The sequence below is a fragment of the Myotis lucifugus genome, unplaced genomic scaffold (genome assembly GCF_000147115.1).
Source record: "Myotis lucifugus unplaced genomic scaffold, Myoluc2.0 scaffold_432, whole genome shotgun sequence".
Classification (NCBI taxonomy): domain Eukaryota; kingdom Metazoa; phylum Chordata; class Mammalia; order Chiroptera; family Vespertilionidae; genus Myotis; species Myotis lucifugus.
In genome coordinates this window covers 194,043-216,792 of record NW_005871480.1, presented here as the reverse complement: position 1 = coordinate 216,792, position 22,750 = coordinate 194,043, and the positions used below count along the sequence as shown (strand labels likewise).

Below are 22,750 nucleotides of genomic sequence, written 5' to 3'. Positions count from 1 at the left end.
CCAGAAATTAGTAAATTTCCACCATGGTAAAAGTATCATTTATGTTAATGATAAGTGATGATGTTAAAATCAGAAATTATAGTTAATCCACCCTTCAAAACACTAATTAATTTCCCAGAGTTCTGCATATGGGTTTGCATACACTTCTAGAGACAGCCATGAAGTTTCTACGTATCTTCATTCTCTTACACCCATGACTCTAGTTCTGAGCTCCAGGAACTTCACATAGGATGTCAATCAGAACAAATGGGTAGTCCCTGATTTATGGCATATTCCTGATGGCAGATGTCTCTCTTTTATCTGAGAGCCGGCTCGGATACCCAGTTTATCTCCCCGCCAACTCAGCCTTACAGGGCCCCATGCAAAAATGTAGACGGGGAGGAAAAGGCAGGAAAGATATAAATTCAAGGGGAATAAGATGAAGGAATTCTAGACTTCACCAACCTACACAGCCCAGGGTCAGTTTCTGCTTTTTTGTTGTGTTTTATTTGTTTTTTATTGATTTCAGAGAAGAAGAGAGAGAGAGAGACATCAGTGATGAGAGAGAATCACTGATCAGCTGCCCCCTCCACGCCCCCTACTGGGGATTAAGCCCGCAACCCGGGCATGTGCCCTGACCTGGAATTGATAACTGTGGCCTCCTGGTTCATAGGTTGACACTCAATCATTGAGCCACACCAGCCGGGCCAGATTCTGTTTTTAAAGAGAGAGAGAGAGAGAGAGAGAGAGAGAGAGAGAGAGAGAGAGAGATGTTACTAATATTTTTAGCAGTTGGAGCTTATAGAGGGGCTAAGGTTTTGTTATTTTTAACCCAAAAAACCATCTCATGCTTTTTATTAGGTTTTTCCTAATTCGAAAAAAGCAGATGGTCATATCCAGGAATTAATTTATTTATTCAAACATATGAAACATTGGTAATTAGACACTCTGCTATTCACTGATGGATTACACAGGCCCTCATGGAGTGTATTGTATTAATTTTAGAGAGGAAGGGAGAGGGAGAGAGAGGGACAGAGCCCGCAACCCAGGCATGTGCCCTGACCGGGAATCGAACCGTGACCTCCCGGTTCATAGGTTGATGCTCAACCACTGAGCCACGCTGGCCAGGCATCTCTCTGTTTTTTAACCTCTATTTATGCTTCACAAATTATGTCGGATTCTTGTAACAGTCTTGGTGGTGAAGTGTCTGCATTAATTTGTCTACCGGTTTTTCAATGTGATCTTCTGTGCTAAATGTCAATGGTTGTGAGAGTAGCCTGCAGAGTTTTGCTCCTCGTAGCTTCTATGCCATTGTCTATTTCACCAGCTGCTCTCCGTGTCAAAGCAGTGGCATTGTACTAAAGATGCTTTGTCGTGTTTTTACATGTAAACAGATTTTTTCCAATCATAGCGTAACAGGATGTTGAGTGACAGAGGTAATGTTTTTTTTCTGCCATAAAGACATAATTTCCACGCAGGAATTATGCACGTTTGTATGTTGGGAAAAGAGGGTTTCTATCATCTCCATGTTGAAAGTCCATGTGGCATGAAGAAATCTTTTCCCTAAATTTATTTTTGTTGTTATTGTTGCTGTCATTTTTTAAAAATCCATATCTTCACTCGAATGAGAAATATTAAAAACTACCTACGTTACACATGTATGACTAGAGCTTGCTTAGTTGTTTACCATTAGTGACTTTTTCATCTGAATGTTTATTCACCATATTTATGGAAAACACAGTCTTTCGGTTATTTTTAATTGTTCATTGTTTTTAATTTACCAAACTGTAATGTTTTATCTTGAAGGAGTAGTAGACTTATGGTTTTTTGTGAGGTATGTGTATGTCAGTTATTGAAAATCATGATGTGTGTGCTCTCGTAGTGTTTTTGAAATCGTGATTTTTACTTGATCTCCTTTAACAGATGACATAATAATTCTTTTTTTAATAATTAAACTAATTTAGTAAATTCAAGATGGAGGCGCTTTCCCACTGATTATGCTTCCACCTCAGAAGATGAATTTGGATCAAACCGTAACTCCCCTAAACATACCCGTCTACGTACTTCTCCAGCCCTGAAAACCACACGATTGCAGAGCTCTGGGTCCGCCATGCCTACGAGTTCTTCGTTCAAGCACCGGATCAAAGAGCAGGAAGACTACATCCGAGACTGGACTGCTCACCGAGAGGAGATCGCCAGGTTGGTGTCTGTGGGTTCTCTTTCAGGGTGGACATTGGGTGCCAGCATTTCACCTTAGTAACCAAGTTCAGCTTCCACTTGATCTGTATTAACAGCCCAAGAGGTGAGATCCACAGGTAACTGTGAACTTGGCTTTGTCGGAAGTATTACTCTCCATTTTTTTTTTCCTTTCGTATTTCCAATGCCAGTGTTACTAGCATATTGTGGAATGAATATCTTTTGATTACTTTTTATTTATAATAGAGGTGCTGATGAGTCAATATAATTTTTGAGAGGTAGTATCAGCTCTACATAATTAGAAGAATTGTACAGCTAAATTTTTTATTATTTTTCTTTTAAGAGGTAATAATGTACTTGTTAGAGGTATGTGGTTAATGTTCTCTGTGAAGAATTAGAGTAGGTACATTGTATCACATTTATGCATTAATTAAGTATAGTTCAGCCCTTTAATTAAATCAAAATATGTTTATTTTCTGTTAAATAAATTTGTTGTAACCATTAGGTTATATAATAAGTAAAATTCAGATATGATTTTTAATTGATAACTTGTGGTTGAACATTGAGAGAGGCTATAATCAAACATGCTGTAGTGATTAAAAGATAACTTTTAAAGTTCTTAAGATATCAGGGGACTTTTATTGCTGGATACCATATGTTATCTAAATGCTTTCATCATATCCATGCAAAAATTATCAAATTTTACACTTGGCAACATTATTAAAGAATTACATATTAGTCCATAGGTGCTTTAAAAAAATAAACTTATAACACTATGGCCTTTATCTTTTGTTTCTTTCCTCTATTAACTTCTGCAAATTGTGTTTTTTCTGCTTATTATCTTAATGTAATGTTTAGAGTTTTTTGTTTTTAATTATTGTAATTGCTTTTAATTCCTAGAGAACATGCTCTTAATCCCATTGTGCTGCTGAAACATTTTTATGTTACCATATAAGTAGCATTGTCGTGAGAATAACTATTGAAGCGTGGTAGGCCCGTTCTAGTTAGAGGAAAGCATGGATTCTTACAGGCCCACAGAATCCCTGTAGTGAGGGAGTCTGTGCCACAGCCGGCAGCGGCAGGCCTTGCTCTTGTCTCACCATTTGTCCCTTCCGGTGGAGATGTCCCACCCACAAGTCCAAGTGCTGCCTGAGGTACCAGAGTGCATGTGATTCTCTCTTATCATTGATGTTTCTATCTCTTTCTCCCTCTCCCTTCCTCTCTGAAATCAATAAAAATATCCAAATTTTTAAAAGAGCAGGCATTATAAGATTGGATTTAGAAAAAAAGCAGATACAAGAGGTGTAAAATTTTCTATTAGCATAATCTAGAAGCATCACATAATTTGTAAGTTTAGATTTAACAACCATATGCATAGATTCATAACCTATATTGCATTATAAATTTGCTATTTCTACTTGAAGATATTCATGTTTTTTTATAATTTGCCTTTTACTAATACTGTTTTTAGTAGATGTTGAGATTTTTAAGCAGTGTGGATTTAAATTTAATGATCTGTATTATTAAGTCAACTTTAAGATAGGAATTGCCATGCAAAGAAAGAGCTGACATATACACAGCATACTTGCAAATTAAAAGAGGGCTTGTTTGGTGCTTATTGTATATTCATTAAGTTGTTCATTTTAGTACAATTTTAGTATGACATGCATAACATGTTGACATTGCTGTGGTCTGTGTTGTTTCTAATAAATTCATACTGCTTTCTACAAATGTCAGAAATTTCATTGTACAAATGTCTGCTTAAAAAACCTTAAAAACAAATTGATTTTTGTATGATTATTTTTTATCTCATTAAGCCTGGTTATCCTGTTTCTTGTCCTTGTTCTTTTATTTCAGGAAATTGCAGGAACTGAATAAATCATCTGGGGAACACTTTAAACCTTTTCTCAAAAGAATTACATCAATATTTAACAAGTTTTTTAAAATTATATGTGGAATGGTAATGTCAGATGTAGCATGACATAAAAAGATCTAGTTAGACCACTTACTATTTGTGACCTTAACCCAAAACTGGTCACATAACTTCGCCTAAGGCTCATTTTCCTAATCTGTAAAACAAGATGATAATACTTCTTTTACAGGTGGTTGTGAGAATTAAATGAGTTGATGAATATAAAGCTTTGACATGATGGTCATCCTGTATAATAAAAGGCTAATATGCAAATCAATCGAACAGTGGAACGACCGGTCGCTATGATGCGCACTGACCACTAAGGAGCAGACACTCAATGCAGGAGCTTTCCCCTGGTGGTCAGTGTGCTCCCACAGGGGGAGCACCGCTCAGCCAGAAGCTGGGCTCATGGCTGAAGAGCGCAGTGGTGGTGGTGGTAGCCTCTCCTGCCTCTGCGGCAATGCTAAGAATGTCTGACTGCCAGCTTAGGCCCATGGGGAGCGGGCCTAAGCCATCAGTCAGACATCCCCCAAGGGTTCCTGGACTGCAAGAGGGCGCAGGCCAGGCTGAGGGACACACCTCCCCCCACCCAGTGCACGAATTTCATGCACTGAGCCTCTAGTTATAATATAATGGTTGTGATTATATTATATATTTTAATATCATATTTTATTTCATTACATTATTCTAAGCTTATTAGGGGGACCCTAACCGCTTCTTCACCACTATAGCTCTTAGGGCCACGCACAGTGCGGCACACATAATGAGGGACCAGGAAATATTCACTCTGGTAGATAAAACAGGAATTGACCACAGATTGCTTCTGTTGGGCCATAAGCCTCAACCTAGCTTCTCTTTTTAAATTTATAGTTAAAATTTTATGCAAATACTCCATTCCTTGTAAGTCTTTCAAGGTAACATTTTTGCATAAGCTAAAAACAAATGCTACATTGTCCTTTAGATTTTAAAGTCGCAGGGAGCTTAAACATGTACTTTTAGAATGTTCTGTCTTTTCAAAACCTTTCCTGAGGGAGCAGCCAAAATTGAGTTCATGTGCAGCCGATGTTTGAAGTTGGAAACTTTGAAGTTTCATTGAACTGAAATCTTTTGGAGGAAAACAGTATCAGTGGTAGATTTTGTGAGTTTCTCCCTCTTAAAAACATAGCAGTAGCCTGCCTGGCATGGCTCAGTGGTTGAGCACTGGTAACAGTTACTTAGTTCTTTATGGAAATGAGCTCATGTTCATAAAGAACTAAGTAACTGTTATCAGTGATCAGCAGAGGACCTGAGGTGTGGTCCTGCCATAGCTGCCTTTGTGCTGTGTGGTCATGAGTGAGCCACTCAGCTTCTCTCAGAATGTGTCCTTATCCATAATCAGTTAGATAAGACCTACCTCACAAGAATGTTGTGGCCTCAGATGACATGTGTGTACTATGAAGTGATGTACACAGGAGCATAAAGTGCTCCCTGCAGTTCTTCTTGTACCATGGACCCCTTTGGCCATCTGCAGAAGCTACAGAGCTCTTCTCAGGACAGTCTTTCTAAATCATAAACATGAAATTGCAGAGAAACGCAACTATATTGAAATACTGGCATAGTTATCAAAATACCACTGAAGCACTATAGTAACATACAAGGGGTCCCGGATTGCAAGAAGGTGCAGGCCAGACTGAGGGACCCCACCAGTGCACAAATTCGTGCACCGGGCCTCTAGTAATACCATATGGTTCTTTGTTAAAATACCGAAGTGAACATCACTGCTGTGAGTTTAATGACTGCAGTAATTTTGAAGTAGTGATGACTAAATGTTTTGAGTTACCTGTAGCAACTATAATGTGATTTCTGTTGGTATCAGAAATCACCAGTATTGCTAATACTACTATTGCTTGCTGCTTGTATTTATAACTAAAAATGCTAAGCTTCTGTTAGAAGTCAGTGAAAATAAAGTTGTAATGCTTTTTCTCATCCAAGTGTGTTTTAAAAAGCGTATCACTACTTCAGGGTATTTAACGTAAATTTTTCAAAATAACAACTTAAGATTATAGGCAATTTAGTTTTATTCATTTAATTCTTTTAATATTTATTTTTAAATATATTTTTATTGATTTCAGAGAGGAAGGGAGCTGGAAAGAGAGATAGAAACATCAGTGATGAGAGAGAATCATGGATCAGCTGCTTTCTGCCCGCCCCACACTGGGGATCGAGCCCACAACCCGGGCATGTGCCCTGATCGGGAATAGAACCATGATCTCCCGGTTCATAGGTCGATGCTCAACCACTGAGCCACACTGGCCAGGGCTTATTCATTTTTTTTAAATTAAAGTTTAAGATTCCAAACATCAAAATAGTTAACACCTTAAGTTTGGGGTACACATGTTTAGATGTACAACTTACATAACTGGCTCCATCATAAATGATGTTTCTAGAGCTGTTACTGAAAAGGGATTAAACTTCTTTTTTAAAATATTCCAGGATCAGCCAAGACCTTGCTCTCATTGCTCGGGAAATCAACGACGTCGCCGGCGAGATCGACTCGGTGACGTCCTCGGGCACTGCCCCTAGTACCACAGTAAGCACTGCCGCCACCACCCCTGGCTCTGCCATAGACACTAGAGAAGAGGTAGGAGAGCCTCATGGAGAAATGCATAAGGTTCTTTCTTTTCTTTATTTCTTTTGCTTTTAGCTTTTTGCGCAGTTTATTTTACTTACGTCCGCCCTCCCTGTCTGCACGAAGCTCTGCATTTTCCATCTTTGCTCTAACAGATTGCTTTTATGTGTTTGTAACAACACTCGGAAAGACTAACCCTTGTCTCCTACTAATATTGACATGAAGTTGTGATATTATTTACAATAAGTACTTTGCTAATTATTGGTGCACAGTTTCACTTAAAATACGAATATAAATGGTATGTGAAAAGCAAGCCAGAATTTGATAAAGTTTCTGTAAAATTTGGCTATGAAAATACTTCAATTAAAAAGGTATTTTCCTAGCTAATTAATTAGGAGATGGCTCTAATGGCAAGGAAAGAAAAATTCTAGTTTCACTTCTCCTCACAAACATATATATACACAAGATCCTTTGAAAATTTACATGTGTGTATATATATGTGTATACATATATATGTTCATGCACACACACACAAATACATATATGCATTTTCAATCTTGCAACTTTCTGGTAAACTGTGTAATGTAAACCAAAACCAGAGTTCCTGCTCTCCACCTCTAGGGGGCAGCATTTACTTAACATTGCTCCAGAAGGTACGGTTAACACAATGTAAAATTGATGGTACTCTGGTCATGTTGGCTCTCTTGATTTGGTGCAGAAACACAAACAAAAGATTGGCACTTGAAAGAATGGATTAAAGTTTTATTAGGACAAAGCCACACTCATTGTTTAACGATATCAGAATCCAGTAGTCGGACGGAGACTGGATGGCCTCCAACTAAAATATTTATTCTCTGGCCCTTCACAGAAAAACATTTGCCAGCCTCCAATATTGATGATTCCACATCCTTAATTTATAAAATAGTGTTCCCAATATTAACCAAAAATGGCTACCCTTTTTGAGAAGTTTAATTCTGGTTATCGATGCTAATAATACTGTCTTTGGTTGCTTCTTGTCACATTCCTTTTATAGTCTAACTTTTTAATGGTCACTTTTTGGTGTTTTTTTCCCTTTATGTGTTGCCTAATTTGGTAAATGGTGCTTCATCAGTCTGTGTAGTTTTGTTACCATGTTGATCAACTGTATATGTATATAAAATTATCCTTTTTTGGTGAAAAACAGAATCTTCTTGGTGGCAAGACATACACAATTTTTTCGGTACATTTAAAATGATAAAGATAATATTTTCTCAGCTGTCTAACTAAATTTTATCTAACATGATGATTCACTCAGACCCAGTAAAATTATTCATACATTTCACTGAATAGACTTTCATTTTCCTTTTTTAATTCTGAATATTGTACTAGAATATATTCCTTCTTCAGTAAACCTGACTTACTTTGTATTATACGTGTGTAGTTTGAACTGTAGGTGGCAGTATATCCTTTTTGTTGGAATACGTAATTTCTGTCGCATTGTTAAAAATTTCTTTAAGACCAAAATACTTATTTTGTAGATTTAAAATTTTTTCCTTTTGTAAATTTAATTGGAATTTGCAATTTATGTATCTATGAAGAAATTTAGCACCTGGATTTGGGGAGGAAAAAAGAGGAAAAACCAAGATAGGAAACTAAAAGAAACAGAACCATTATTTTACGCTGGTAAGGCGATGTGAGTAATATGAGCTCCTTGTCCATCTACATGGCTCAGCTTTTCCAATTTACCATCCGTTTTCCATTTGGGGGAAATCTTGTCCATGGAAGAATCAAATTGATAATAGCTCTGTATTTTGAAAATAGAATCTATGTAGATGAACGTCTGTTTTATAAAAGACACCTTTGGAGTGCTTATGAAAAAGAGTAATTGGTTTATTGAAGATCATGCTTCTCTTACTACCTGAGAATGAAATAACTTCTGTCTAATCATAAAAAATGATAATGCCAATATCTGTGCTTTTCCAAATTATTCTCATAAGGGTTTGCTCTTGTTTTATTAGTTGGTTGATCGAGTTTTTGATGAAAGCCTCAACTTCCGAAAGATCCCGCCATTGGTTAATTCTAAAACACCGGAAGGGAACAACTGTCGGGCTAACGATTCAAGGCCTCAACCGCCAGAGCCTCCTGATCACTTAACAATCACGAGGCGGAGGACCTGGAGCAGAGATGAGGTACGTAAACCATCGGCATCAACTAGCGGCAGAGAGGGATGTCCATCTGTGGGAAGGGAGGAACTGTTTGATAACTAGGCTGGGAAAAGTGCTTGTCTTTTTAAACATACTTTTATTGATTTTAGAGAGGGAGAGAGAGAGAGAAACATCAATGATGAGAGAGAATCACTGATCAGCTGCCTCCTGCACGCCTCCTACTGAGGGTGAAGCCTGCAAACGGGCATGTGCCCTGACTGGGAATCGAACAGTGACCACTGAGCCACCCCAGCCAGGCAAAAATGCTTGTCTTTAGGGGTAGAATGAAATTCCATCTTGACATCACCTCATATACAAATAACTCCAAATGAGTTAAGTTTTACAGGGTGAAAGTAAAACCTTTATTAAAAATATATTAAATATCTTTCAACATTGCAGTAGGGAATGGTTTTTTAAAAGACACAAAAAGTTTTGACTTTAAAACATTGATAAACTTGAGTATATTAAACAGGCAACCGACAAAGGATTAGTATCTATAATATATGAAGAATCTTACCAATCAGTTAAAAAGACAAAACAATCCAATAGAAAAATCTATTTCAAAACAAAACAAAACATGAACAGTATTTCACTGAAGGGAAAACACCCAAGAGCTAACTCAGTGTGATACGCAGGGGTGGTCCAGCTCCCAGTTGGGGGGGGTGGGGATAGAAGGAGAATATAGAACAGTGATGGCGAACCTATGACACGCGTGTCAGAGGTGACACGTGAACTCATTTTTTTGGTTGATTTTTCTTTGTTAAATGGCATTTAAATATATAAAATAAATATCAAAAATATGTCTTTGTTTTACTATGGTTGCAAAGATCAAAAAATTTCTATATGTGACACAGCACCAGAGTTAAGTTAGGGTTTTTCAAAATGCTGACACGCCGAGCCCAAAAGGTTTGCCATCACTGGTATAGAAAGAGGCCGTTGACAAGAAGGGTTTGATCCTAGGCTGGCATCTATGGATCCCTGGATTTAAGGAATAGGAGCTAAAAGTTAGTATACGTGAATATGTATGTTTGCAATAGCACGGAGTAGTGAAAAACTACCTCTGATGGCCTGGCTGGTGTGGCTCAGTGGTTGAGCATTGACCTGTGAACCAGGAGGTCACAGTTTGATTCCAGGTCAGGGCACATAGCCGGGTTGTGGGCTCGATCCCCAGTGTGGGGCATGCGGGAGGCAGCCGATCCATGATTCTCTCTTATCATTGATGTCTCTCTCTCTCCCTCTCCCTTCTTCTCTGAAATCAACTAAAGTATATTTTTTAAATCTCCCTCTGGTAGAAAAGCATGTGGCCGGCTCCTTAGGCACGGTTGCAGGATGCTAGATAGTTATTTATTGTTCTTGGTGTCAGGAAAAGGACCTGTTCTCTGATCTTATCTACAGTCGTTCTGCGTGAGGTCCGGGAAGATAAATTCATCTAAATGTAATTAAACTGTGTGGAAGAAGTTATATTTTTAAAGAGAATGGAAGCATCTAGGTTGATAGTTATCTTTAGCTTAATATCAGAAAATCTTCAATATACTGTGACAATGAGCTGCACTTTATGGGGTAGAAAAAAGAGATATCCTTTTCTGTTTTAATCTTCCCTTAGACTACCCAGCCCTTTCTCACTTCATCCTAATGAATGTGTCTTCCACTCTTTGGATTGGATTCCTCAAGGCTCACAAAATGCCACTGTGCTCTGTAGCCTTTCATTGCCCACTGTTGCTTTTCATATTCTAATTAACCCTTTATCCCCCTAAATTCAAGTCCTTGTCATTCTCCGGATCTACTTTTCCTGATGCCTTATTCACAGAAATCCTTCTCCTTAGAATTCCTACAGCACGGAATTGCAACATTTAGTTTTAGCACTTATTTACATTCTTGTAGAATAGTTGGCTGTATTTCCTATATATTACTGTATATAGATCTCTAAAGCTTCTTAACATCCAAAGCCATATGTTGCTTTCTGGGTTTTCCTAGCGTCCAGGTGCAGTTCTCAGGCTAAGGAGCTGTTTGGGAACCCACCACTGAGCCCCCGTGTAGTCCTCCTAGCGTTCTGCTAGCTGTGCCTCTGTCGCCTGTTGCTGGCAATGTTATTCCCGCGCAGCCACGCCCACGGGCCTGTGCAGTATCTACAGCTGCGTTCACGCTGCAGCCAGAGCTCAGAAGTGGCAGAGAGCCTCGCCCCAATCTTCACTCCCTGGCCCTTTGCAGAAGTTTGTTGACCTCTGTTTTTTTTGTTCTGTTTTGTTTCTTTAATATACTTTTATTGATTTCAGAGAGGAAGGGAGAGGGAGAGAGACATAGAAACATCAATGATGAGAATCATTGATCGGCTGCCTCCTGCAGGCCTCACACTGGAGCCCACAACTCGGGCATGTGTCCTGACCGGGAATCAAACCATGACCTCCTGGTTCATAGGTCGACGCTCAACCACTGAGCCATGCCAAGTGGGCCTGACCTCTGGTTTTGCCCGTGAATTTCAACTGGGGAGGTACCAACCCCCATTATAAAAACTTACATTTTGAGTAAATTTTTAAAATGTGTCTGTCCCCCTGGAGAGCAGGAATTACAATCTTCGTCATCTCTATATTCATATGATCTGATGAAAGAAGAGCTAGTAAATTTAGAATTCTCAATTCTTGATGCTTTCTCTTTTATGGTCATTTCATTAGAGGCGTGAGGCGTGAGAGACAGGATCATGCTAGAAATGGATGGTGGGATAAAGGGATATGACCAAAACAATAGGGCAACTTTACAAGTCAGTTAATTAAAAAAAAAAAAAAAGGAACTCCCTTGCGAATATTTCTTTCTCCCTCGATGTGGTTATGCATTACGCTAACTGCATCTTCCTTGGTCTTTGATTATAATTGGCATGCATACTAAATGCCCTGAACACAGGGAGCTGGGACAGTGTGCTTGCTGCAGAGTCAGGGCCGTGGGGCTGTGCTAACGTCTGCGTTCTCTCTGGCTGCTCAGGTCATGGGAGATAACTTGCTGCTCTCGTCCGTCTTCCAGTTCTCCAGGAAGATCCGACAGTCCATAGACAAAACAGCCGGGAAGATCAGGTACTGCGGTGTGGCTTTACCTCCTGCTTTTATTAGTAACAGTTGCCTGTTCCACGGTTTTTAAAAATATATTTTTAATGATTTCATTGAGGAAGGGAGAGGGAGAGAGAGATAGAAACATCAATAATGAGAGAGAATCATGGATCAGCTGCCTCCTGCACACCCCACACTGGGGATGGAGCCCGCAACCCGGGCATGTGCCCTGACTGGGAATTGAACCGTGACCTGGTTCATAGGTCGATGCTCAACCACTGAGCCATGCTGGCCGGCCTGCTCCACATTTTTCAAGCCTGCTAGCACTGCTTCTAGGAACTGGTGAAGCCAGTGGCAATGACTCTTCCTCTGCCTCCCCCATGTCCCTTGCTTTTTAGATAGAAGTAATAGCCGAGAGCGAGATGGGCAGTGTGAAGGGGACAAAAAAAGAAATAAATGTCCCTTATCATTAAAAGCGAATAGTTATACTCACTCGATTTAATTTTATTAGTTACCAGAAGCAATTTTCCACATTATAATGGTGTTTTAAAGTAACAGACTTTTGAGACTTCTATTATAAGACCTCAAACTTTCCTCTAGTTTTATCTTCCTCATCAGTAAAGGGTATGTGTACTTTTAAAAGACTCAGAAAATTTTTTGTAAAAAGGCTTTAGGTACTGGCAAAATTCACTGAATTTCCAGCACTAAGGGGCTAAGCAGACTTCCTATATAATACAAGTCCATTATAGTTCTAAGTTGGTCCATGAAATAGTCCTTGTTTTCTTCCTTCCCACCGGTCCTAATGCTGTTAAGACTCTTTTACAATGCACAGCGTCATTTATCTGTGCAATAATAGCCTGGTCATTAGGATAACAGCTCTTAGATGTCTGGCAAGGAGGTTTATTTTGGGGGTTTAGAAAATTCAGCAGTCGATCAGAATGTTCTTGTATCAGATTCTAGAACCATTATTGCCTTTTGAAACATGGTTATGTGTAAATGTAGATTTGATATTGATGACTTTCTTGTTTGCAAATAAGTTGAACCTGGCCATTGATCTTTAAGAAATACAAATAAGTAATTTACTTACTTGTACAGTGTGGATGCTTATATAAGGCAGTTAAATTAGATTTCCAGGCTCAGTGAAGAAATTTACAAAGAACCAGGAGGATGCCTAGTAATTGCATCTCTCCAAACCTGCTGAGTCATGTCTCGGATCCAAAGTCCTGGGGGGAAAAGGATACCATTCCACATTTGAGTGGCAAATCAAAATGTTGTGGTACTTTATAAATTAACATATTTGAGTTTCGTTTCTAAAAATAATTATCTTTATTGGCGATTGTGTTATCAAAAGGAAGATTTGTAAAGAAAAACACAGTAAGCACTTCAATTTTTAGTCTTTAAAATAATGTTCATGCTTTACTCAATCAATAGGATTCCTTTTCCTGTAGAAAGAGGTCTTAAGAGACACAATTATTCATACCTACTTCAACTTATTTTTATCTTAATTTCATCTTATGCTTATACCACGTATGTTCAATCTGAACAAAGTTGTGTTTTCATTATAACTGATGGTTAATTACAAATACAATTTGGGGTGTTATGTCATCTACATTTGTTTTATATTTGGTTTTCAATAAAGAGTGAGGTCAATACAAGAGTTTATGTGTATATTCAGAACCACTCAGTTACTTTCTTATTATAGATCTCTCACATAAATGAGTTCATTAACAATATTGGCTTAGGATTTAATTCACAGTTGTGTAATATTTAGGCAGTTCTTTATCCTTGTGAAGGCTTGAAAAAAGATTTTGTTTTTGTATTGTTAAAACGTGATAGGCTTCTAAATATGAAAATTAAAATGCTTCTGTTTTTTTATTTATAGAATATTATTTAAAGATAAAGATCGGAATTGGGATGAAATAGAAAGCAAGCTAAGAGCTGAAAGTGAAGTTCCCATTGTGAAAACCTCAAGCATGGTACTACCTTTTCTGAACTATTAAAACATGTTAATAGCATATTTTAGGGGAATGATGTGCTTATTTTTGAGCTGTTTGTTAATATACATTTTTAAAGGAAGATGTAAATGCACATGTTTTAGAAATTTTATGCCTTAAACCAACTCCCACAGGAGTTTAAGATGTTGATTACTTTGAAGTTGTAGAGCAAGCATGTCAAACTCAAGTCTAACACGGGGCAGATGAACGAGGATAGAGGGTGTGGAGGAGGAGCTTGTGTGGTTCTTACTGTTACGCGTTCGTGTTCTTGTAATAATCATATGTCATAAGTAGGCAGTTTTGGAAATAAGTTGACATGGCTTAATAAATTGGCTCACTTCCATTTGCTTAATAAATTGCTTATCTCCATTTTTAGTTTTTTGAGGAAAAAAAACTAAAAAAGGAGCTCCCATTTGACCCAGTGATCCCACTTCTAGGAATATATCCCAAGAAACTAGAAACACCAATCAGAAAGGATATGTGCACCCATATGTTCATAGCAGCACAATTTACCATAGCTAAGATCTGGAATCAGCCTAAGTGCCCATCAGCAGATGAGTGGATTAGAAAACTGTGGTACATCTACACAATGGAATACTATGCTGCTGTAAAAAAGAAGGAATTCTTACCATTTGCAACAGCATGGATGGAGCTCGAGAGCATTATGCTAAATGAAATAAGCCAGTCAGAGAAAGATAAATATCACATGACCTCACTCCTTTGTGGAATATAATGAACAACATAAACTGATGAACAAAAACAGATCCAGAGACAGAAGCAGCGATCAGATGCTCAAACCTCAGAGGGAAGATAGGAGAGGGTGGGGGTAAGAGGGAGAGATCAACCAAAGGACTTATATGCAAGCATATAGGCCTAACCAATGGACAACAGGGGGATGAGGGCATGAACGGAAGTGGGGTGGGGGGTAATGGGGGGAGGACACATATGTAATACCTTAATCAATAAAGAAAAAGAAATTTTTTTTTTAAATTGCTTATCTCCTCCTCAAGAATTTGTATAGATTTTTCTCGATCAGTGAGTCATCCTAACACTGAGATTGGAAGCTTAGACATTTTTCCAAAGAAAATCAAATCCTTACGCTCTTTCCCAAAGGTGTGCGAGGCTGATCAATACCAGTTTTTCCAAATCTTTTCTTAATTTTGAACTTTTCATTTTCTATCATTTCATTGAAAGAAGTAATTTTATTTTAAAATTAATTTAAAGATTTTAAAATGCGAATCATATTTATTGGATAGCCTACTTATTTTATATCTTTTTGCTACAAATGTAGTGTCATGCAGATAATGTTAAGTATTCCAAATAAAGATGAGTCTGAGAGGAATTGCCTATCAAATAAAAATGTTTTTCGTAAAGTAAACATTTTTTGTTGTTTTTTTCCCTACAGGAGATTTCTTCCATCTTACAGGAGCTGAAAAGAGTTGAAAAACAGCTGCAAGGTAAATTTACTACTGAATGAAGTAGAAAGAGCTAACAGTTTAAGACAGTGCATGTTAAGTGGTATTTTTTAGAATATTCTTATTATTAGAACATTATTTGATTAAATGTAATGACATGGATAAAAATATAGATTTGGACATATCCAAATTACTTATAAAAAGAAGTTCAAACCCCATTATAAATCATTAAAAAGACATGAAGTTAAATCTTGAGCATATTGCTAAATGTTATAAATGAATTTATAGTATATCTATTACCTATTATATGTAATACTAATATGTGAAAAATATATCAAATAATGTATTAAAATATGTATATGCAGTTTAAAATGACAGAATTATTTATTTGGTTTGACAATTCTTAAGTTATATTTGTGGTATAACCCAAATGAACTAGTAACACAAATGATAATTGTGTGATGAGCAACAAGAAATGGATGCATCGTGTTGGCCACAGGGGCCGGAAGAGAGAGAGAGCAGAGAGGCTCAGTTTGCCTCGAGAACTTTGACAGGGACGTGCATTGGTGTGTGTCAGATCTTAATCATGCATTAATGCCTGTGTAGGTCTTGACCCAGAAGTCCCAAGGGTACAACAGGCCGATTTCCGAGTGAACTGCTGATTCTACTCAATTCTTATTGCCTGAATTATCATAGAATGACATGTTAGTCCTACCTAAGTGATTCGCACACTTCATTCTGCCTCAACACACCTGAGGGTGTGGACATCCCCCCATGAGTAAAAGTGGTTGCTCACGTCATGAGTGTTGGCTGGTAGAATGGGGGTGAACACTGGCAAGGGTCTCTTAAGTGATTCTTAAGTCTATGGCACTTCCTTCTCCCAACTCTACTGTATCCAGTGCCAAGTTGAAAATCACTGACTACGATTTTTCCTCATCCACTCAAAGATCTTTTGGATTGAAAACTGGTTTTAACTGGCCCCTCCCATGGAGGTAGCAAGGTCTGTTAGGCCTGCTGGGGCTGCTAAGGGATGTTAGTATCTAAGCAACGAGGGGATGCTCATGGCTCTGTGACACATCCACACTTGCGTATGGCTGATGTCCTAGCCCTCTCACCAGCAGGATGACAACATGCTATGAGGGCATCAGAGTGCCTCATGTATGTCAGTTTCCCCAACCTTCGAGTTACCCCAAACCCCATCAGTAGCAACTGATCCCCAGTTACTTGAGTGATTAATACGGCTAGGAGTGTTCATTAAAATTATAACCAATATTTTCACTTATGCTCTTAAAATAATGAAAGCAAATTTTAAGAAGATTCTTCTGAATTCCACATGTCCAAATCCCAGTCTTCCATCAGGCTCTGAAATGCCCATAAGTGAGCTATTCCGGGCGCCAGGAAAGCGTTCAAGCCTGTATAGTCTAGATCAGGCCCAGAATGATGGAGAGTGGGGTTTTCAAAACAGTATAGAAAGGAGTCGCCAAAATTAAGCATCAAATAAAGGCATCAATAGTCAAAACACTATCCTAGTCATAAGCAATGCTCACATCCGAACTGTACTGCATCGACAGTTGTCTGTTCCCCCTATTCCTTTTTCCCTGCAGCGATCAATGCTATGATTGACCCGGATGGAACCCTGGAGGCTCTGAACAACATGGGCTTTCCCAATGCCCTCTTGCCGTCGCCCCCCAAACAGAAGTCCAGCCCCGTCAACAACCACAGCAGCCCGGGGCAGACCCCGTCCCTTTGCCCGGCCGACGCGAGGGTTCTTCATCCTGCCACCATCTCAAGTTCAGCTGAGTTTGAGAACACGGAGTCGGAAGCTGACTTCAGCATCCACTTCAACAGGTTCAACCCGGACGGGGAAGAGGAGGAGGTGCCGGTGCCGGAGTGACTCTCTGGGAAGCAGGCACCTGGGGAAAGACTAGGAACATTGGAAGCAGCATAGCGTTGACTTGCACAAAACAAGACAGCTTGGTCAAGTACAATCTGGCTATCTCTGGCTTTTTAATTTTATTTATTTATTTCCTCCTATAATGTGGCACCATATCCGTCCTTTCAAACCCCCCGGGGAGCCACTCGGTGCACGTGTAGGAAAAAGCACACCGTGGCAATGTCACCTTTCGTGGTTTCATGATTGTCGAACTGAACTATATCATTGCATCCTCTCCCTTCACAGATCTTTGTTGTTAGTCAGGTTTTTTTTTAAGCCACGCTGTGACCTACAAGCAACCTAAATACCTACCATTTCTGACCCCCGTGTCCTCTGTGCCAAGCTGCTCCCCAAAATGGACTTTCTCTCCATCTGTACAGATTTGTTACACACTTATATTTGCTTCTTAATAACAGGATTTATATTAGCACTCATGACCATTGGATACAGTGACATCTAACTGTCCACAGTCCAACTGACCTTTCACAAGTCCTTCTTGTGTTCTGAAATTTTCCAACATGTATGTGATTCATGTAACTCCGTAGCGACATAAATTGCCTTGGGGCTTACGGAGATGAACTATTATGTTTGCACTAAGATTCGCTGGGAGTGGTAGGTGGACATATCTATATATCAGTCAGTTCTAACCGCCTTTTGTACATAGGAGACTGATGAGACTGTATTTGTTCTAACCCACAGCATTTTACTCCACTTGCAAAGAGATGAATTTGGCACTTTTTTCAATATTCTTTGGTTTTTTTTTAATGGAAGTAAGAGTTTGTCTCTCATTTTAAGGCAAATGATAATTAGAAAGATTAAACTAGACAGATAGTTTAGGTGGAGTATATTTTTAAAACTAAGAACATGTATATTGGTCCGGTGTTACCAAGTTTATATGTGACAGTTGGAAAAAAATTCCCCTTGCAACGATCATGCAGTGAAAATTTTCTTCATTAGGAGACCCGGAGAACCAGTAGCCATGAGATTAGTTGATAGTTTCACCCCCAAGCAATGAATTGCTTGTGTGACTCCCTGTAGGACCCCGTAGCGAACCCCGTGTGTCTGTCTTACTCATTTATAAGGACCCTGCAAGGCGACATGACAAAGGCGTGGGCCTGTGTTACTAACCAGGGAGCCTATGAAAAATATCTCCTATTAACTTCTTCCTTTCTCTTTCCAGTAAGGTCACGTTTGGGTAAGTTGGAAAAGAAAGCAATTATCTTCATGTTTCCAGAACACTATAATTTGGGTGAATCTAATTCATGTATTATTAGCAGACTTGGAGTTTCCCCTTGACCCCACCAGTCTATAAAGATTAAAGTGCAACCTTTGCAAATGTATGAAATGGTCTTTAATATTTCAGCAATAATCCCGTGCTACATTTGTTTTAAGAAACAAACTGTGTACACTTCAGAAGTTTACAGGATTTGACAAATCCTGTACCATTGGGCCACTTAATAAAGACGCAAAAAAATATATTTTTTTTTTTTTTGTAGAGATGTCCAAAAAAGATCTGCGGTGTAATGGATCTCATATTTTTCTTTAATTTTTCTTAAAAGGGTAAATGAACTGTTCTCCTAATGAAGCGAAGTTACCCATGCTAATAAAGGAAACTAAAAAAAGGTTTTAAAGAACATGATTGGAAAGATACAAGTGCTTTGAAGGAATAAATGAAACATTAAAACAGGGTCAGTCCATTTGAAGAAAAATTCAAACATAATCACCATTGTTCCCTCTTTTTTCAATTGTTTGGGTACCGATTCTATCCACTTGGAAGTAGCAGATAAGGAGTTGTTTAGGAAAAGATCGGCGTCTGTCTACTTACATTATTGTTTAAGTGTTTACACAGTTTTGTTTAAATATAAACATTTGGCCTTTTACTATGTTATTTTTATTTTTTATGAATACATTATTCTCCTTATTTATTTTTGTTACATTTATTACTTATGTTATTTTGTTAATGCATTTACAACTCCATTTTTAAATAAAGTGTTTCTGGAACTTTATACGACGGTTGTATATTTCTTAGACCATCTGGATGGCTAATACTTGATCACTTTGCCAAATAACCATTTATACACTGTTTCCCAAATGCTTCCACTCTAATTGACATGTAAGAGCAGCACAGGTAAGAGGAGCTGAAGGCTGCCTTATTTTCTTTTTTTGTTTGTTTGTTTTTAATATATTTTCATTGGTTTCAGAAAGGAAGGCAGATAAGAGCGAGAGATAGAAACATCAATGATGAGAATCACTGATTGTCTGCCTCCTGCACGACCCTACTGGATCGAGCCCGCAACCCAGACATGTGCCCTGACTGGGAATCGAACCGTGACCTCCTGGTTCATAGGTCAGTGCTCAACCACTGAGCCACACCGGCTGGGCTGCCTTATTTTCTTTGGACATTTCTAAGCAAATCCTCCCGGACCAGACCTCGGGCCGCCACATCAGACCTTACCATTTGGCTGGGAATCTCTGACAGCTTTGTTTTTCATGCGGTTTTTTCAGAGACGGGCCCATGGCTGTGTCCATCGTGCCTGCCACAGTGGGCAACTGGCCAGTGGCCTGAGTCACATGTAATCACAATAGAAAGCCACTGAGCGGAGTTAGAAATCCTGCAACTAAACTTCACTTTTTGCTTCAGGGAAGTGATTTCAACTCTAGCTGCTCAGGTTCATCATGTGTAAAATGGAGCGAAGGATCTGATTAGCTGGTCTCTGAGCTGTATTTCTGCTCTTTAGAACACCAAAGTCAAAGAGAAAATCTTAAAAATAATCAGAGAGAGAGGAGAGGATTTTTTCTTTTTCTTTTTCTTTTTTTTTTTTTTTTTTTTTTTTTACCAAGAACTGCCTGAATTGTTTCAAGTTATAAAAATGTTTTAGGATATATTTCCTTCCCTTTTAAAATTTTATTTTTGCTTAAAGAATGTCAGTTAAAAGATTGAAGTTGATAATGAATTTATGGCATGTCTAACAAGGAGAGTACTTCATCCCATCTACTTGTCATATACACTCGAAGCAGATAAAAATGTAAGAACTAAATTGGCACAAACTTCTCTGAAACTGAACTAGCATTGCTGAAAAGAGCAAAATCCATTAAGCTCATGCAATTACAGACACTAGGGCTTCCATCCAAATCTAGGTCCCTGTGTCTCCTGCCTCTTATTCAATAAAATGTATATGCAATAGAGATCTGAATATCTAATGGAATTACCAAAGAAGATTTTAGAATTCCATCTTTCAGAGTTTGTTTTTGTTAGTTTTTAATGGCTCTTTGGTCAATGACTGAGCTGTGATATAAGGAGTGGACTAGAGGACTTCTCCAAGTCTCTCTTGATAATCCATCACAAGCTACTTAACATATTTGCCTCGATTGTTGCCTTAACTGTCTTCCAGAATTTTCTAATTATAAGAAATGTTCCTAGAAGAGAGGTGTGAGGGATTTGGGGAGAGGAAAATAGGGAAGAAGGAAAAGTTAGTACGGATGCCTTCTCAGGTCATCCCCCTTATGGGCCATGGGGGGCGGGGCTTAATCCCACCAGAGCCACCCAATGAGCTGGTAGACTGAGCACTGGAGGGAGGTGGGGAGGAGCACTCACTCTCCAGCTCTCACCTCCCATTGGCCCAGGGCTGCCCCCGTGGCATTAACTCTCTCACACATCCAGGTGATGCTAGTGTGCGTGTTGGGCTGGTCCCTGCAGGTGTGTCATTCTGTTATCAAACATCGAGGGAGATGCTGCCTCCCATAGGAGGTGTTGCCAGGTTACCTCTTCTCAAAGCTGCTGGCTGTAGCCATGGCTGGACTGAGAGGTGGACCAAGGGAATGCCAGCAGGACACGGATTTTGTCCCCTGCACGTACTCAGTGCAACACGGTGATGATCTGGGTTGTGAAAAATTAAAGCAATTTAGCTGCTCTTTTTCAATCACAAAGGAGGATACTGGACAAGTCCGTGTCACTCAAGGAGGAAACTGCACATCAGGGGCTGCTGTCGTTTCACATTGGAAATGACTCTTTTCTTCTATGCAGCGGAATTGAAACAGTGTTATATAAAGCAGGTCATGCCCGGTTTTCCGAGAAAGCAGTCAATCCATCCCAGCCTCCCTCAGGAGCACGCCACTGCGATGTGTGTGGAGACGGTGCCATTCATTACAGGCCATCGGGGTCATTTCCTTCTTAAAGAAAGCATTTTCCTCCTTCACATGGTACGATATAAAGATAATAAAGACACTGGGCTTCTAGGGCAATATGTTGCTTCAGCTGCATTGCTTATCTTAATGTTCAACTTCGGATTCTCTGAGTAGCCAAGATTCACCCTCATTGGATTTGGAGAAAGTGCAAAATATCCGAAAATCCTTTTATGCTCCTAGGCTTCGAGAACCTATATTGAAGAATACTATATAATAAAATGCTAATATGCAAATTGTCCCCTCAACCGGGAACAGAGCTGGCTGGCCAATCTCCCGCGTCCCCTCCCCCCCCACCCCCCACCCCCCGGCCATCCAGCCTGATTGTCCCCGATCCCGTGCACAAATTTGTGCACTGGGCCTCTATTCTGTAATAAGTCTGTCTTAGGAAGAGCTGATCTACCCCCTAGAAACATCTGTCTGCTGAGCGTGCGTGCGCCTCTTGGGGAGACGGGGAAGAACACATCCCAAAGTGCCTCTCCCAAGTGCAGGGAACCCAGGTGATGAGTTCACCGACCAGGTTACCAGGAGGCAGGGAAATTCTGGAGGCTTGAGTTATTTCAAACAGAATAACTGGTGGAATTATTTTATGCTTCAACAGGAAATGGAAGGGCCTCATTTTGCCGGGAGGATATATAGATGGAGGTAACCTGTTTAATAGCTTGAAAGAAGAATCCAGGTAACCCATGGATGGCCAAGTCCTGATGGTTTTGTGAGAGAAGGCAATTTCTCACTTGCAAGCCTGTCTGTCTCACAGTGTCTTGCACCGCTCCAAACCACACCAGGGCTTCAGTCACCCACCCTCTGGGCAAATGCCGATGAGATGCCTTACCCTTGTTCTGGAAGCTGGACCATGGGAGAATCGGGCATCTATGTACAAAATCATTATTATCGCCCTAGCTGGTCTTGCTCAGTGGATAGAGCATCGGCCTGAGGACTGAAGGGTCCGGGTTCGATTCCAGTCGGGGGCACATGCCCAGGTTGCAGGCTGGATCCCCAGTAGGGGGCGTGCAGGAGGCAGCCGATCAATGATTCTCTCATCATTGATGTTTCTATCTCTCTCTCTCTCCCTTCCTCTCTGAAATCAAAAAATATATATTTTTTTAAAAAATCATTATCATTATTAAGATCATTGTTATTTCTGATTCTTGAACTTCTATCATCATGAGCACTGTGTGTTTATTTGTTTTATTTATTTATTTTTATTTGCAGGCTCAGTCCCCAGTTGGGAGGCGGCCAATTGATGTTTTGTTCTCACATCAATTTCTCTCTCTCTTCTCCCCCTCTCACTTTCTCTTTCTCTAAAAATCAAT

General features: G+C 39.4%; 1 protein-coding gene across 7 annotated transcripts in view; it reads left to right on the top strand.

The window, feature by feature from the left end:
• The window catches only part of CEP170 (centrosomal protein 170), a 98,849-nt gene extending 79,588 nt beyond the window's left edge, over positions 1 to 19,261 (top strand). For 2 of the 7 annotated variants that reach the window (XM_014468149.2, XM_014468144.2), the window contains 7 exons: positions 1,944 to 2,178; positions 6,560 to 6,737; positions 8,693 to 8,863; positions 11,852 to 11,940; positions 13,796 to 13,889; positions 15,313 to 15,364; positions 16,927 to 19,261. In XM_014468149.2, the coding sequence (XP_014323635.1) occupies positions 1,944 to 2,178; positions 6,560 to 6,737; positions 8,693 to 8,863; positions 11,852 to 11,940; positions 13,796 to 13,889; positions 15,313 to 15,364; positions 16,927 to 17,216 (1,109 nt within the window). In that variant the 3' untranslated portion in view covers positions 17,217 to 19,261. The remainder of the gene's footprint in view (positions 1 to 1,943; positions 2,179 to 6,559; positions 6,738 to 8,692; positions 8,864 to 11,851; positions 11,941 to 13,795; positions 13,890 to 15,312; positions 15,365 to 16,926) is intronic. The other 5 variants (XM_014468150.2, XM_006102826.3, XM_023744154.1 and 2 more) reach the window with 4 other exon arrangements.
• The last annotated feature ends 3,489 nt before the right edge of the window (positions 19,262 to 22,750 follow it).